Source organism: Cucurbita pepo, unplaced genomic scaffold, assembly GCF_002806865.2.
Source record: "Cucurbita pepo subsp. pepo cultivar mu-cu-16 unplaced genomic scaffold, ASM280686v2 Cp4.1_scaffold000156, whole genome shotgun sequence".
Taxonomy (NCBI): Eukaryota; Viridiplantae; Streptophyta; class Magnoliopsida; order Cucurbitales; family Cucurbitaceae; genus Cucurbita; species Cucurbita pepo.
The window spans coordinates 204,002-218,409 of NW_019646444.1; the positions used below are offsets into that span (position 1 = coordinate 204,002).

The 14,408-nt window shown below is 33.1% G+C and overlaps 1 protein-coding gene, 1 long non-coding RNA gene and 1 other non-coding gene across 3 annotated transcripts; 1 reads left to right on the plus strand and 2 right to left on the minus strand.

Annotated features, from left to right (window-relative positions):
- Positions 1-1,260: 1,260 nt before the first annotated feature.
- On the plus strand, positions 1,261-8,803 carry LOC111784142. The gene is made up of 3 exons (XR_002813488.1): positions 1,261-1,271; positions 6,656-6,662; positions 8,719-8,803. It is a non-coding gene; the product is annotated as an uncharacterized LOC111784142 (long non-coding RNA).
- LOC111784154 lies at positions 8,716-8,818 on the minus strand. Its single transcript, XR_002813491.1, has one exon. It is a non-coding gene; the product is annotated as a U6 spliceosomal RNA (small nuclear RNA).
- Positions 8,819-11,926: 3,108 nt separating this feature from the next.
- On the minus strand, positions 11,927-13,322 carry LOC111784149 (3-oxoacyl-[acyl-carrier-protein] reductase FabG-like). Its single transcript, XM_023664959.1, has 2 exons — positions 13,063-13,322; positions 11,927-12,380 (listed from the first exon to the last, which is right to left on the minus strand). Exons 1-2 carry the CDS (start codon positions 13,186-13,188, stop codon positions 12,102-12,104), a joined length of 405 nt encoding a protein of 134 aa, XP_023520727.1. The 5' UTR covers positions 13,189-13,322; the 3' UTR covers positions 11,927-12,101.
- Between the last annotated feature and the right edge of the window lie 1,086 nt (positions 13,323-14,408).

The following is a 14,408-nucleotide window of genomic DNA, read 5'->3' on the forward strand; positions in this document are numbered from 1 at the left end:
TATAAACAAGATAACTATAAAGTATATAGACATCAAATTCCCTATATTAGATGATATGGTTGATGAGTTGCATGGATGTAGTCTTTTAACTAAGATTGATTTAAAATATGGGTTTCATCAAATTCGCATGCATATTGAAGATGAGTGAAAAACAACTTTAAAACCGAAGTATGGTTTTTATGAATGGTTGGTTATACCTTTTGGATTAACTAATGCACCTAGTACATTCATGAGATTAATCAACCATGTCTTACGAGAATACTTAGATAAGTTTGTGGTTTTTATTTTGATGACATGCTTGTTTACTCTGAATTGTTAGATGATCATGTTACGCATGTACGTAATGTTTTGACTACTTTGAGAAACGAATGTTTATATGTAAATTTAAAGAAATGTAGCTTTTGCATGGAAAATTTAACTTTCTTGGGTTTGTTGTTTCATCTAATGGTGTCGAGATTGATGAGGAGAACGTGAAGGCTATAAAATATTGGCCTACACCTAAGAGTATAAGTGAGGTAAGAAGTTTTCATGGTCGTGCAAGTTTCTACCATGGGTTCATTAAGGATTTTAGTACAATTATTTCACCCTTGAATGAACTTGTTAAGAAAAATGTATCTTTTGTATGGGAAAAAGATTAAGAACTTGCTTTTAACGCTTTGAAAGAAAAATTAAGTTCTGCTCCCTAGCTTGCATTACATAATTTTGAGCTAAATTTTGAAATTGAATGTGATGCTAGTGGAGTAGGGATAGGTGTCGTATAATACAAATCAAAGACCTTTAATGTTCCTTAGTGAGAAGTTGGTTGGTGCATCTTTGAGGTATCCAACTTATGACAAAGAGTTTTATGTTGGTTCGTGCATTACAAACCTAGCAACATTATCTTTGGACTCAGGAGTTTGTTTTCATACGAACCATGAAAGTTTAAAGTATTTGAGAGGACAAAATAAACTCAATAGACGATATGTCAAGTGGTTGGAATTTATTGAAATATTCTTTACATCATAAAATATAAACAAGGTAAGGAGAACATTGTTGCAAATGCTTTATCACGAAGTTCTGTCCTCCTCAATACTTTGAATGCTAAGTTGTTGGGTTTTGAACACAAATAATTTGTTTTATCAAGACGTGTTCTATGCTCGTTCNAAAATCAAAACTAAATCCTATCAAAAACTAAATCTAACCCTAACGAGATTTAATTAGATACTAACACAGCAATCTAAACAAATACATGATCTTTAACAAGAGAGAGAAAAGTCAAATTGAGCTTGTTTGTTAGATGAAGTGAGGGTAGGAATGTTTTGCTCTCTCACCAGACTATTATTGTACTTATGTGCAAGGGTTCTTGTTTCTTTACTAACAAGCTTAACCTTTTTTTGCTTAGTGATTTTGTTTACTTTTGCAAGAGGTTGAAGATTTATTTTCAGAGGAGATGCCTAGTGGTTTGCCACCACTTAGAGGGATTGAGCACAAGATTGACTTCATTCCTTAAGCGTCCATTCCAAATCGTTAAACATATAGTACTAATCCCAAAGGAGGCCCAAGAGATATAAAGGCAAGTGAGTGAACTCTTTGCTAAAAGGTATGTACTTGAAAGTTTGTGTTCTTGTTCTATTCCCGTTATTCTTTTGCCTAAGATAGATGGTTCATGGCCTATGTAAGTCGATTGTAGAGATATAAACAAGATAACTATAAAGTATATAGACATCAAATTCCCTATATTAGATGATATGGTTGATGAGTTGCATGGATGTAGTCTTTTAACTAAGATTGATTTAAAATATGGGTTTCATCAAATTCGCATGCATATTGAAGATGAGTGAAAAACAACTTTAAAACCGAAGTATGGTTTTTATGAATGGTTGGTTATACCTTTTGGATTAACTAATGCACCTAGTACATTCATGAGATTAATCAACCATGTCTTACGAGAATACTTAGATAAGTTTGTGGTTTTTATTTTGATGACATGCTTGTTTACTCTGAATTGTTAGATGATCATGTTACGCATGTACGTAATGTTTTGACTACTTTGAGAAACGAATGTTTATATGTAAATTTAAAGAAATGTAGCTTTTGCATGGAAAATTTAACTTTCTTGGGTTTGTTGTTTCATCTAATGGTGTCGAGATTGATGAGGAGAACGTGAAGGCTATAAAATATTGGCCTACACCTAAGAGTATAAGTGAGGTAAGAAGTTTTCATGGTCGTGCAAGTTTCTACCATGGGTTCATTAAGGATTTTAGTACAATTATTTCACCCTTGAATGAACTTGTTAAGAAAAATGTATCTTTTGTATGGGAAAAAGATTAAGAACTTGCTTTTAACGCTTTGAAAGAAAAATTAAGTTCTGCTCCCTAGCTTGCATTACATAATTTTGAGCTAAATTTTGAAATTGAATGTGATGCTAGTGGAGTAGGGATAGGTGTCGTAACGGTTCGTGAGGCAAAAGGAGTTTGAACTACAAAAGGTTAGTATCTAAACTCATTAAGTTTTAATACTTATGAACATGCTAATTATTTACTATAGTTGATGTTCTAAAAGTGCCTAAGATCTAAATTGCTTCCGCATGTGTTATATTAACACCATCAATTCATACAATTTCTAGCCTATCCTATACTAAGCTTACTTACCTGATTAGCTTAGCTGGTGTCACTAATCTATCCTTAATGAAAGTTCCATTTTTGTTCTTTTTATCCAAGTCAACCTACGTGGCTCCATGACATCAATTTCAAGTTCAATTCTCTATATTTTACAATGCTTCATGTGCTAGACTTCATCGGAGCATCAGAGACTTTGTCTTGGAATATATATATTCGTATATATAATTTTATTTTTATTAAAAATTTCATTTTCTTTTATTACTACTATTTTTTTAAAAGATATAGTTGTTGTATTCTCTACTTTCTTGACTCAAAAGACGTTCCTTTTCATGACCTATCATCTATTATTCATCGAAATTAGGTTGGATTTGGTAGTACATATAAAAATTACCAATATTTTTTACTCCTTGAATCACATAGATAATTTAAAAAAATAATTAATCATCTCCAAATCTTCGTTTTCTTCTATCTCTATTTCAGGTTTTTCATTTAATTTTGTTCAAACTTAATTTTTTGCCTATTTAAATCAATTCCACCCTCACTTTTTTTTTTCTTAAAAAAAAATATTGATGGTGACTAATTTTTTTTTTTGTAACAATAACTAAAATGTAAATAACTACAACAATATAAAAAGAAAAGAGTTTAGAGGTCAATTTTTATATTGANCACATGGTTTATATTCTCTACTACTTGTTCCTAATGATCATTGGATTGATATATCAATGGATTTTGTTTCAGTTTTACATAGGACTAGGAAAGATTATGATAACATTATTGTTGTGGTTGATCGATTTAGTAAAATGGTTCATTTATTCTTTGTCACAAAACTGATAATGCAAAACATATTTCTCACTTATTCTTCAAGGAAGTTGTGCGATTGCATGAGATTCCAAAAAGCATAGTCAGTGATTGTGATGTCAAATTTTTAAGTCACTTCTAGCATGTTTTGTGTGATGATTGAGGTAATGCTCCACCCTCTTGGTTTAAGTCACTTCTATTGGTCTGGACCCTTCCATATAATGCTCCACCCTCTTGGTTTAATCAATCTCTTGCTACCCATATGTGAAACTCACCGATCTTCGTTGTAATCAAACTTCATATCTTGAACTTCTAAGGTTAGGTTACATACCGGAGTGCTATGGATAGGGGAGATTGATGAAATAACATGGTTAGGATATGGGTAGAAAGGGATAGGATTGTGATAGATTGATAGAACGATAGCGTTAGGATACATTCCTGTGATTGTATGACTAAGGTACGTTCACGTAACGATATGACTGTGATAGGTATAAGAACGTTAAGGCTATGATAAGTTAGGGAACGATATGACCACGAAGTGTTTATGATATGACATATTTATGATATGATATATTGTGATGTGATATGTTATTTTTAGATTGTTTTGTGTGATCATTGAGGTAATTGTTGTATGAATTGCACGTTATGAAACAACATGTTAAAAGCATGGAGCGTTATGTTATGTTTTCTAAATTGTATGTATACAAGATGTTATGAATGACATGATATCACGATAAATGAAATGAAATGTAACACTGTTAGGTTAACGAGTGGAATTTTGAGTGTCAAAATTTGGTTAACTCAAACATGCATGCTTGCCACATCATCCCAAACATTTGAGTGGAATTTTAAGTGTCAAAATTTGGTGATCTCAAATTTGTATGAACATGCAAACATGACTCTTTAAATAGAGTGATCATGGTACATGGAAGATCTTTTCTTCTTGATGAAAAGCCTTGAGAAAAACCTCTCACAAACACTCTCTTCACATATACAAAATCCCTCCCAAGTTTAGTCACTCACCGGATTCCACAATCCCGTTCTAAGCCCGGAGGATAGTGGAGAAAACACTAGTGGTGGTTCGAAACCAGTTCGTGAGGAAAAAGGAGTTTGAACTACAAAAGGTTAGTATCTAAACTCATTAAGTTTTAATACTTATGAACATGCTAATTATTTACTATAGTTGATGTTCTAAAAGTGCCTAAGATCTAAATTGCTTCCGCATGTGTTATATTAACACCATCAATTCATACAATTTCTAGCCTATCCTATACTAAGCTTACTTACCTGATTAGCTTAGCTGGTGTCACTAATCTATCCTTAATGAAAGTTCCATTTTTGTTCTTTTTATCCAAGTCAACCTACGTGGCTCCATGACATCAATTTCAAGTTCAATTCTCTATATTTTACAATGCTTCATGTGCTAGACTTCATCGGAGCATCAGAGACTTTGTCTTGGAATATATATATTCGTATATATAATTTTATTTTTATTAAAAATTTCATTTTCTTTTATTACTACTATTTTTTTAAAAGATATAGTTGTTGTATTCTCTACTTTCTTGACTCAAAAGACGTTCCTTTTCATGACCTATCATCTATTATTCATCGAAATTAGGTTGGATTTGGTAGTACATATAAAAATTACCAATATTTTTTACTCCTTGAATCACATAGATAATTTAAAAAAATAATTAATCATCTCCAAATCTTCGTTTTCTTCTATCTCTATTTCAGGTTTTTCATTTAATTTTGTTCAAACTTAATTTTTTGCCTATTTAAATCAATTCCACCCTCACTTTTTTTTTTCTTAAAAAAAAATATTGATGGTGACTAATTTTTTTTTTTGTAACAATAACTAAAATGTAAATAACTACAACAATATAAAAAGAAAAGAGTTTAGAGGTCAATTTTTATATTGAAGGCCAATATCCTTTTTCTCTCACGGACAAATATACCTTTTTTTTTTTTTTAATCTGAAATCTTTTCTTTTATGTTATCTTTTTCTCGATGGCAGAACCATCGTTCTTTGGTTGGAGAAGGAGTTGAGGAGAGGAGTTGAGGAAGGAGTTGTTAAATATTACGTGATCTAATCATCACGGACAAAATTTGTGTAAAATGCCCTTATTCTTATGTCTTCATACTTACGATTTGGATCCAATCATCTGTTACAATTATAAAGTGAGTCGTATCAATGTTGCTGTGAGAAAGATACTCAACTTTATTCATTTACTGTAAAGTATTTAGGTTATTTTTTGAACATGATGCTCTTATATACTAATCACAGTGTTCAAATAACATATTGTTCAAGATTATACTAAAATTCTATAATTTTTCATAAATGCATAATGTTAAATTTAAACTAAAATAATCAAAATTATTATTAATGCTAAACCATAAAAACTGAGTGTAATGACCCTAAATTTTCACATACTCAGAGTCGCAAATAACGTCTCAAGCTCATCTCTAATGTGGAAATGTAAATCTTAAAATGAACATCATTTATAACATAAACTTTGAAATCGCTTAAAACAACTTATTCTCTGGAGAACATAGCAATGGTCTTACGTGTTTAAATACGAAATACGGAAGTTTAGAAAAAATAAAAACAAATACAAAATAATTTAAAACGATAAAATGCAAAACAACCTATTCTAACTTAAGATTAAGAATTTAAACGTGTCTACCATATGCACGTGTCACAGTCTCTGCTCGCGATGCCGCCGTCCTCCGTACAAGTGCACCTTGCCTTTATCGGCTTTAGGTCAAATGGTAATGACAAATTATGGGCATCTATTTTTAATTAACTTTATTTATTTATTTAATTATTCCTCTTTCTTTAATTGATTTGTCCATTTGTAATAATTAGATATTTTTGTTTTATTCCTTAAATTTTAAATTATTTTATGATTTAAATTCTAACTAAATATGTTTTAACAAATAATTTTTTATTCTAATAAACTGTAAATTTGATCGGGAACATAAAAAGTTATTTAATAATAAAATTGATTTCAATTTTTAATTATACTCAAATGTTTTCTTAACTCAACCAAGAATAGAATGATGCAATAACCAAACATTCAACCTCTAACCAAATCAAGAAATTGCTATTTTTCATAATACATTCATTGAAATAAGATGTATATTCATTTATTTTGAACAATTAAGCTGTGGATTTGATCGTGAGAACACTAGAAGAAGGGTATCTCATCTTGAAAGTCTCAGATGGCCCGCTACTGTTCCCAGTTATGTATAAGATCGAAAGTACTTTGAGGAATGTTGAGCAAATAAATGCCATTATCTCTAGCATACCAAAGACAAGATTGAAAATTGCAATGCGAAGCAAGCCACTCGCTTTTCTCTCTCCAAAACACTTCGAAGCTGGCGTGTTGGTTGGTTGGAGTTCTTAGGGTACACCAGAAGAGCGTAGTCGAAGTCATATTCTCCTTGAATTGCCATTTATAAGTCTGACCACTTGTTATATTATGGTCACCCAAATCGTCATCTTTTGATTTGCAATGAACGAACAAGACCTGATTTTGACCAAGCTCGTTCACAATCCCCACGGTCCATTCACTTAGTGGCCTCATAGCTTTTGAGTCCACTGAAGCTAAGCATGGCGTTCCATGCATCGTCAAGATAAAAACAAAAGATGAAATCACAAAAAAGTTTAACATAGAAGAGTTCATTGTAACCTTTTGCTTAATTTCTCACTTCCTTGAGTGATGTTGTCATTTGAATTGATATTCAATTTATAGATGAATTTTTTTTATGATTATTTTAAAAAAAAATTAATACTTTTTACCGGTATGGAAAACCACGTTTGATATGTTAATTTTATTATTTAAAAAAAAAACATAACAACCATAGACGTAATTTAATTATAACAATTTCACAACTAGGAAGGTAATTTATTTCATTTTTTTTTTCCATAACTAGAGATGTAATTTCTACCCCTACAAGTTTGGATTATATTAATCTATAGTTAATCTCTCTCTCATAGGCATGATATGAGTTAACCACCTTCTTAATTTACTAAAATTTATATCTTAAATTAGTACATTATAATTAAAATCCAATTATGAATCATATAAATAGAATTTTAATTAAATTTGATGTTTAATTTGATGTTTGAGAATCCAATTAAAATTAAAGATATATTAGACACAATATTAAATAAGAGGTGGTCCCCTTCCTCTTACTCCTTCGTGTGGTCTTGGTCCTAGCAACCAAGATAGCATCTCTTAAGTCTAAGGCTCATTACTTATTAACTTATGCTATACATCACACATACTAAGTTCACATCATATTGCAAACAAAATCACATAGCATGCTACACATCACATCATACTCTTAAATAAATACGTGAAATATCACAACAATTTCAGTAATGTTAACATAAAAATGCATGAGTGTTTGAAAACGTTTCTCTTTTCTTATCTTGTGCAAGGCGTACCTGACGGTGACGAGACATCAACATTGGGACCATGGAACGTGTCAAGCCTACATCGTAGGCTCTGATACCAACTGTGAGGACCCTAAATTTCTACATACTCAGAGTCGCAAATAACGTCTCATGCTCATCTCTAATGCAGAAATGTAAATCTTAAAATGAACATCATTTATAACATAAACTTCGAAAACGCTTAAATCAACTCCTTCTCTGGAAAACACACCATCGTCTTACGTCTTTAAATACGAAATACTGAAATTTAGGGAAAAAAAAAACAAATACAAAATAATTTAAAACAACTAAATGCAAAACAACCTATTCTAACCAAAGATTAGGAATTTAAACGAGTCTAACCTATCCACGTGCCACAATCTCTGCTCAAAATTAACTCATTTATACTTAATTAATTTATTTTTTAAATGGATCATATTTTTTAAACAAAGTATTATTAATTTTCATCCAAAATTAAGGGTAAGAGTATTTGTTAAACTTGTTTAAAAATTTAAGGATGTTATTGAAAATTTTAAAAATTTTAGAAATATTTTTTAGACAAGTTATAAAGTTTAAGACAACGCCCATCCCTCAAATTCGATCCGTGAGTTTCACATATTGGTAGCAAGAGGGCGCTTAAACCCAGAGGGTGGAGCCTTATAGGGAAGGGTCCAGGCCAATAAGGACAACGCACCCCACATTAAGCCCACCTCTATATTGATTTTGAATTTTTTCTAACCGCTGCCACACATGAGATCCTGATCACGTCCACAACTGGTCCACACCTTGTTTTGGAGAATAAAAAAAAATTTAGACCATTTCTCGATTTGTGCGTGTCATCCCTGGTCCACACCTTGTTTTGGAGAATAAAAAAAGAATTTGGACCATTTCTCGATTTGTGCGTGTCATCCTTGCGCAGGGGCCATGCTAATCTTCTCTGTATCGTTCCAATTTTATCGGATGTCCCCAAAGGGACAATTTTATGCTTAAACCAAGTTCTTTATATAGGATGTGTGAATTTTTCTCCTAAGCGATGTGGGATTCCTGTTTAAAGCCCCACGTGGTGATAGAATACTATAATAAATATACCACCAACTCTACATGGAAAGAGCAATTAAGTTATAAAACCCTTTAGAGGCCACTCGAGCTCGTTGTTGAAATGATTTCTTTAAGTTTTAAAGCTATATCAATTCAATCAAGCAATGGAATACATTTTAACCTTCTTTATTTTTTTTTATTAAAATATTTATTTATATTCTACCCAATTTTTTTTTTAATTATAATAAAATTTTTAGTCTAAGTGATTTATGATGCATTTAATGCATCTCTGTCTTGAAGCTCAATTTTGCACAACATGTAGGGAATGACTACAACATCTTCTAGAATTTCCTTTAACGAGCTTACCATAACTTGAATATAATTGATTAAAGCGCACTGTAACTTCTTGAATCTCGTCCTTGTAATTGGACCTTGAAGTATGGAAATTCCTTGATCTTGGTTCATATCCTTCTCTCCCTCTTGAAAAGGGTTCGACCTCGAATCCCAACCTAATACCATACTCACCTGGTAAATCAATTTTAGAAACATTGTCGTTGATACACTCAAAGAACTTGGAAAGATCCATCTCCTTGTGGTAAAAGCTTAGATTTTCTTTGAATATAATGTTTTTCTTTTCGAAAATGCACCCAAACCCAATCGATTGGTTTGAACATGATAATCTTGTGTCCCTTATTAACTCAAGAAGCAACTTTAAAATTTTTCTTCTCAATTTACTCTTTTACTTGGTTGTGTTGTTTATTAACAAATTCAACTTTGGAACTTAGCATCAAAATTCACAATTTTTTTTTTGAGGACATACATAACAAATCATAAACGATTTCAACCGATGTGCATTTAGTGCTGCTATGAACAACCCTATTATACGCACATTCGTCTTAAGATTCTTATAAATAATATCTCTAAGCATAATAGTCATGGTTCTGTTAACAACCTTGGTTTGTCCATGCGTTTGAGGATGACAAGTAGTTTAATGTACTAGCTTAGTTCCCAAAATAAAAACCTCAAGACACATTTCATTGGTGCTACTGGAATACTAGGTCCCCTATTTCGAACTTTATGCTCCTACGCCATACATCAACGTAGCTTTTCTGTCTACTTTGAGCAGTACGCATCCTCACTCATATTTTTTGAACGACCTTATTGGTGACTCGAACTAATTTGGGTTCTACCAATTCTCTATCGTCTACTTCATCCCAAGATAACAGGGATCTACATCGTTTTCCATATAAGGCCACGAACGGTGCCATCCTGATGGTTGCTTGGAAGTTGTTGTTGTAGGAAAATTTCATCACGTGTAAATTGGAATCCCAACTTCTCTTAAAATCTAAAACGCAAACGCGTAGCATGTCCTCTAGGATCTGATTTAAATGCTCTGTCTGACCATCCGTTTGAGGGTGGAAGACAGTGTTGAAGTCGAGACGAGTACCCAATGCTTTCCAAAATTCGTGCCAAAATGCCAACGTAAAGCGTTGGTCTCGATCCAACACTTTGACTCTATGCAATCTTACTATCTCTTTCACACACAGTTGAGCCCAGTTGTCAACTGTATATGTTAGCTTTTTCCTGCAGGGAGTGGGCCAACTTTGTGAATCTGTCGACAATTACCCAGATTAACGTGTAGCCCTTCAGGTTCTGGGTAGTCTTACTATGAAGTCCATGAGTATTTTAAGGTTTCAAGACTCTCATTTTAAGTTGGATTTTTAAGTATTCCAAGTTTTATTAAATGTAGGGGTATCTACTATGCTTATGTAACATTTATGCATATGGACAAAAAAAACTGCTGAAAGGATTTTCGGTAATATGGTCGATCATTAATAGAATTAACAAAATACGTCACTTGAGAGATTTGAACTCTTGCGGGGGAAACTCCATGTACTTAGCAAGCACACGCCTAAACTACTCGGCCAAAGCGACTCATGCCATCTTTAGTCTCATTTTTCTTCAAATTTTGAAAAAAAATCAGACAAGGTTGCATTAGGTAAATATACTTGTATATTGAATAATGATCGATCACATTCATAAAATATTAACAAGCTAAAAACTAAAAAATTATCTTGCATGAAAAACAATATCTATATACATGTAAAGTAATTAACTTAATGTTTAGAGAATTACCTTTTACGAGTCTTTTCATTTTATTCAATTTGATGTTAATCAAATGAACGGTAAAAGACAAGTATGTCTTTTGCATTCGTGACTGCTAAAGACAATTAATTGAAATCTACTTGTACTTGTGACTCTCCGACGAGTGTACCATTTTTTGATTGAGGATATTTGCAACCATTTGTCTTTCTAGGGTGGTGCTGGATATCTATTTCGTAATCATTCACCAATTCTAACCACCTTCGTTGCCTCATGTTCAGTTCTTTCCGGGTGAAATAGTTGCCTCATGCTCAATTCTTTCTGGGTGAAACAATATTGTACTCTTATGGTCCGTGTAGATTTGAGTTTCTTTCCATACAGGTAGTGTTGCCGAATTTTTAATGTGAACATTACCGCGACTAACTCTGGGTCATGTGTGGAGTAGTTTTTCTCATACTCTATTTACTGACGAGACGTATAAGCAACCACCTTACTGTGTTGTGTCAATACACATCCTAGTCCCTTCTTGGAGGTATCACTGTAATGTGAGCACCAGGGCTAACACTAACCTCTATTTTAGATCTTGAAAGTTTGCCTTACATGCATCATTCCATACAAATGGTACGTCCTTCCTTGTCAACTATGTAAGTGATGAGACTATTTTAACAAAGTCTTGTACAAATCTATAGTATCATGCTAATCCCAGAAAGCTTGGTGTACCTCTATAACTGTAGTTAAGAGTTCCCAATTAACTAATTAATTATAATTTAGATATTGTTAGCTAATTAATGAATAATTTAGTAAATAAGTAATTCTTTGGTTTAATAAAAATTTATATTATTTGTAAAAAGAAATTAAATTAATACTTAAATAAACTATTATTGATTTATTATTGTTGGAGACTCTTTTCTGTCTCCAAACAATTCACCAAACACATAAAAAGTATGGTTTAAACCTTGTTTAAAGTAGCAAAAGTAACACAAAATCTAGAGGCTGCCATCGAAGAACAGTCTAAAAAAATATTTTCCTAGCAGACAATATCTAGGAGCGGTGGATTTAGGCTGTTACAGGTTAACTGTTCTAAGCCGTGTAATATACTTGGAGCAGAGCAGAGATATTCAAAGAGATGAGAAAATTGGGAAACCAGGTAATGTAACTCCGGCATCAACGATGTAAATGTTGCCTGAGACGTATTTAGAAGAGTCGTCCACCAAATATCGAACGAGTGTTGTTAATGCTGGATTAGTAGTCCCAAATGTCCTTAAAGGGCTAGTTTTGAAGGCTACAGTGTTCAGCCAATCTTTCTGCATGAGACTCTCTGTTATCTCGGATTTAAAAAGTCCAGGCGCTATAGAATTTACTCTGATGTTGTGTGGCCCTAATTCAATAGCCATTACCTGCATATGCAATCAAACTAAACCATCCATGATGAACTAATTGTTAAAGTGAATGGAAAAGATGCATTTAAGAATGTGTTAGGTGTGAGATTCTAAAACGGTGTGGAAACCTCTCCCTAACCGACGCGTTTTAAAAACCTTGAGGGGAAGCCTGAAAGGGACAGCCTAAAGAAGACAATATCTACTAGTGGTAGGCTTCAGCTGTTACAAATAGTATCTGAGCCAAACACTGGACGATGTGCTGGTGAGGAGGTTGAGCTCTCGAAGGGAAGTGGACACGAGGCGGTGTGCTAGCAAGGATGTTGGGCGATAGTTTGTAAGATCTCACATCGGTTGGGGNTTTTTTTATTAAAATATTTATTTATATTCTACCCAATTTTTTTTTTAATTATAATAAAATTTTTAGTCTAAGTGATTTATGATGCATTTAATGCATCTCTGTCTTGAAGCTCAATTTTGCACAACATGTAGGGAATGACTACAACATCTTCTAGAATTTCCTTTAACGAGCTTACCATAACTTGAATATAATTGATTAAAGCGCACTGTAACTTCTTGAATCTCGTCCTTGTAATTGGACCTTGAAGTATGGAAATTCCTTGNGGAGGAGGACAAAGGAAAGCCTTAACAAGACAATACTTGCTAAGGGTAATCGGTAAAACTAAGCTTGTGTTAACATTACCTTTGTCAAACTATTTATGCCTGCTTTTGAAGCAGCATAGGCAAGGCCACCAGGAAGTTGCCCTCTTTGAATGCCTGAAATTGAAGAAATACTGACAACAGATCCACCTCGTTTGGAGTCACGCATGAGTCTGCACACATACTTTGGTACCAACCAAGACCCTTTAAGATTGGTTCTTATCACTTGATCCCATTCCTCTTCAGACAGTTCTAGACAAGTGTTCACAGTGCCTGTGATATAATGAATTGGCCATTGAAATACAGAGCAAACAATATAGCCTTCTTCTTCAATCAAAATGAACGAAGAAATCAATTCATTAACCCTTCACAACTAATCTGCCCTCATCATTTTTCAGATCTATCACATACATTCAGATCAATTACTAATCGAGATTCTGCTGCAATTAATTGAATATTAACAGTTTCNATACCATACTCACCTGGTAAATCAATTTTAGAAACATTGTCGTTGATACACTCAAAGAACTTGGAAAGATCCATCTCCTTGTGGTAAAAGCTTAGATTTTCTTTGAATATAATGTTTTTCTTTTCGAAAATGCACCCAAACCCAATCGATTGGTTTGAACATGATAATCTTGTGTCCCTTATTAACTCAAGAAGCAACTTTAAAATTTTTCTTCTCAATTTACTCTTTTACTTGGTTGTGTTGTTTATTAACAAATTCAACTTTGGAACTTAGCATCAAAATTCACAATTTTTTTTTTGAGGACATACATAACAAATCATAAACGATTTCAACCGATGTGCATTTAGTGCTGCTATGAACAACCCTATTATACGCACATTCGTCTTAAGATTCTTATAAATAATATCTCTAAGCATAATAGTCATGGTTCTGTTAACAACCTTGGTTTGTCCATGCGTTTGAGGATGACAAGTAGTTTAATGTACTAGCTTAGTTCCCAAAATAAAAACCTCAAGACACATTTCATTGGTGCTACTGGAATACTAGGTCCCCTATTTCGAACTTTATGCTCCTACGCCATACATCAACGTAGCTTTTCTGTCTACTTTGAGCAGTACGCATCCTCACTCATATTTTTTGAACGACCTTATTGGTGACTCGAACTAATTTGGGTTCTACCAATTCTCTATCGTCTACTTCATCCCAAGATAACAGGGATCTACATCGTTTTCCATATAAGGCCACGAACGGTGCCATCCTGATGGTTGCTTGGAAGTTGTTGTTGTAGGAAAATTTCATCACGTGTAAATTGGAATCCCAACTTCTCTTAAAATCTAAAACGCAAACGCGTAGCATGTCCTCTAGGATCTGATTTAAATGCTCTGTCTGACCATCCGTTTGAGGGTGGAAGACAGTGTTGA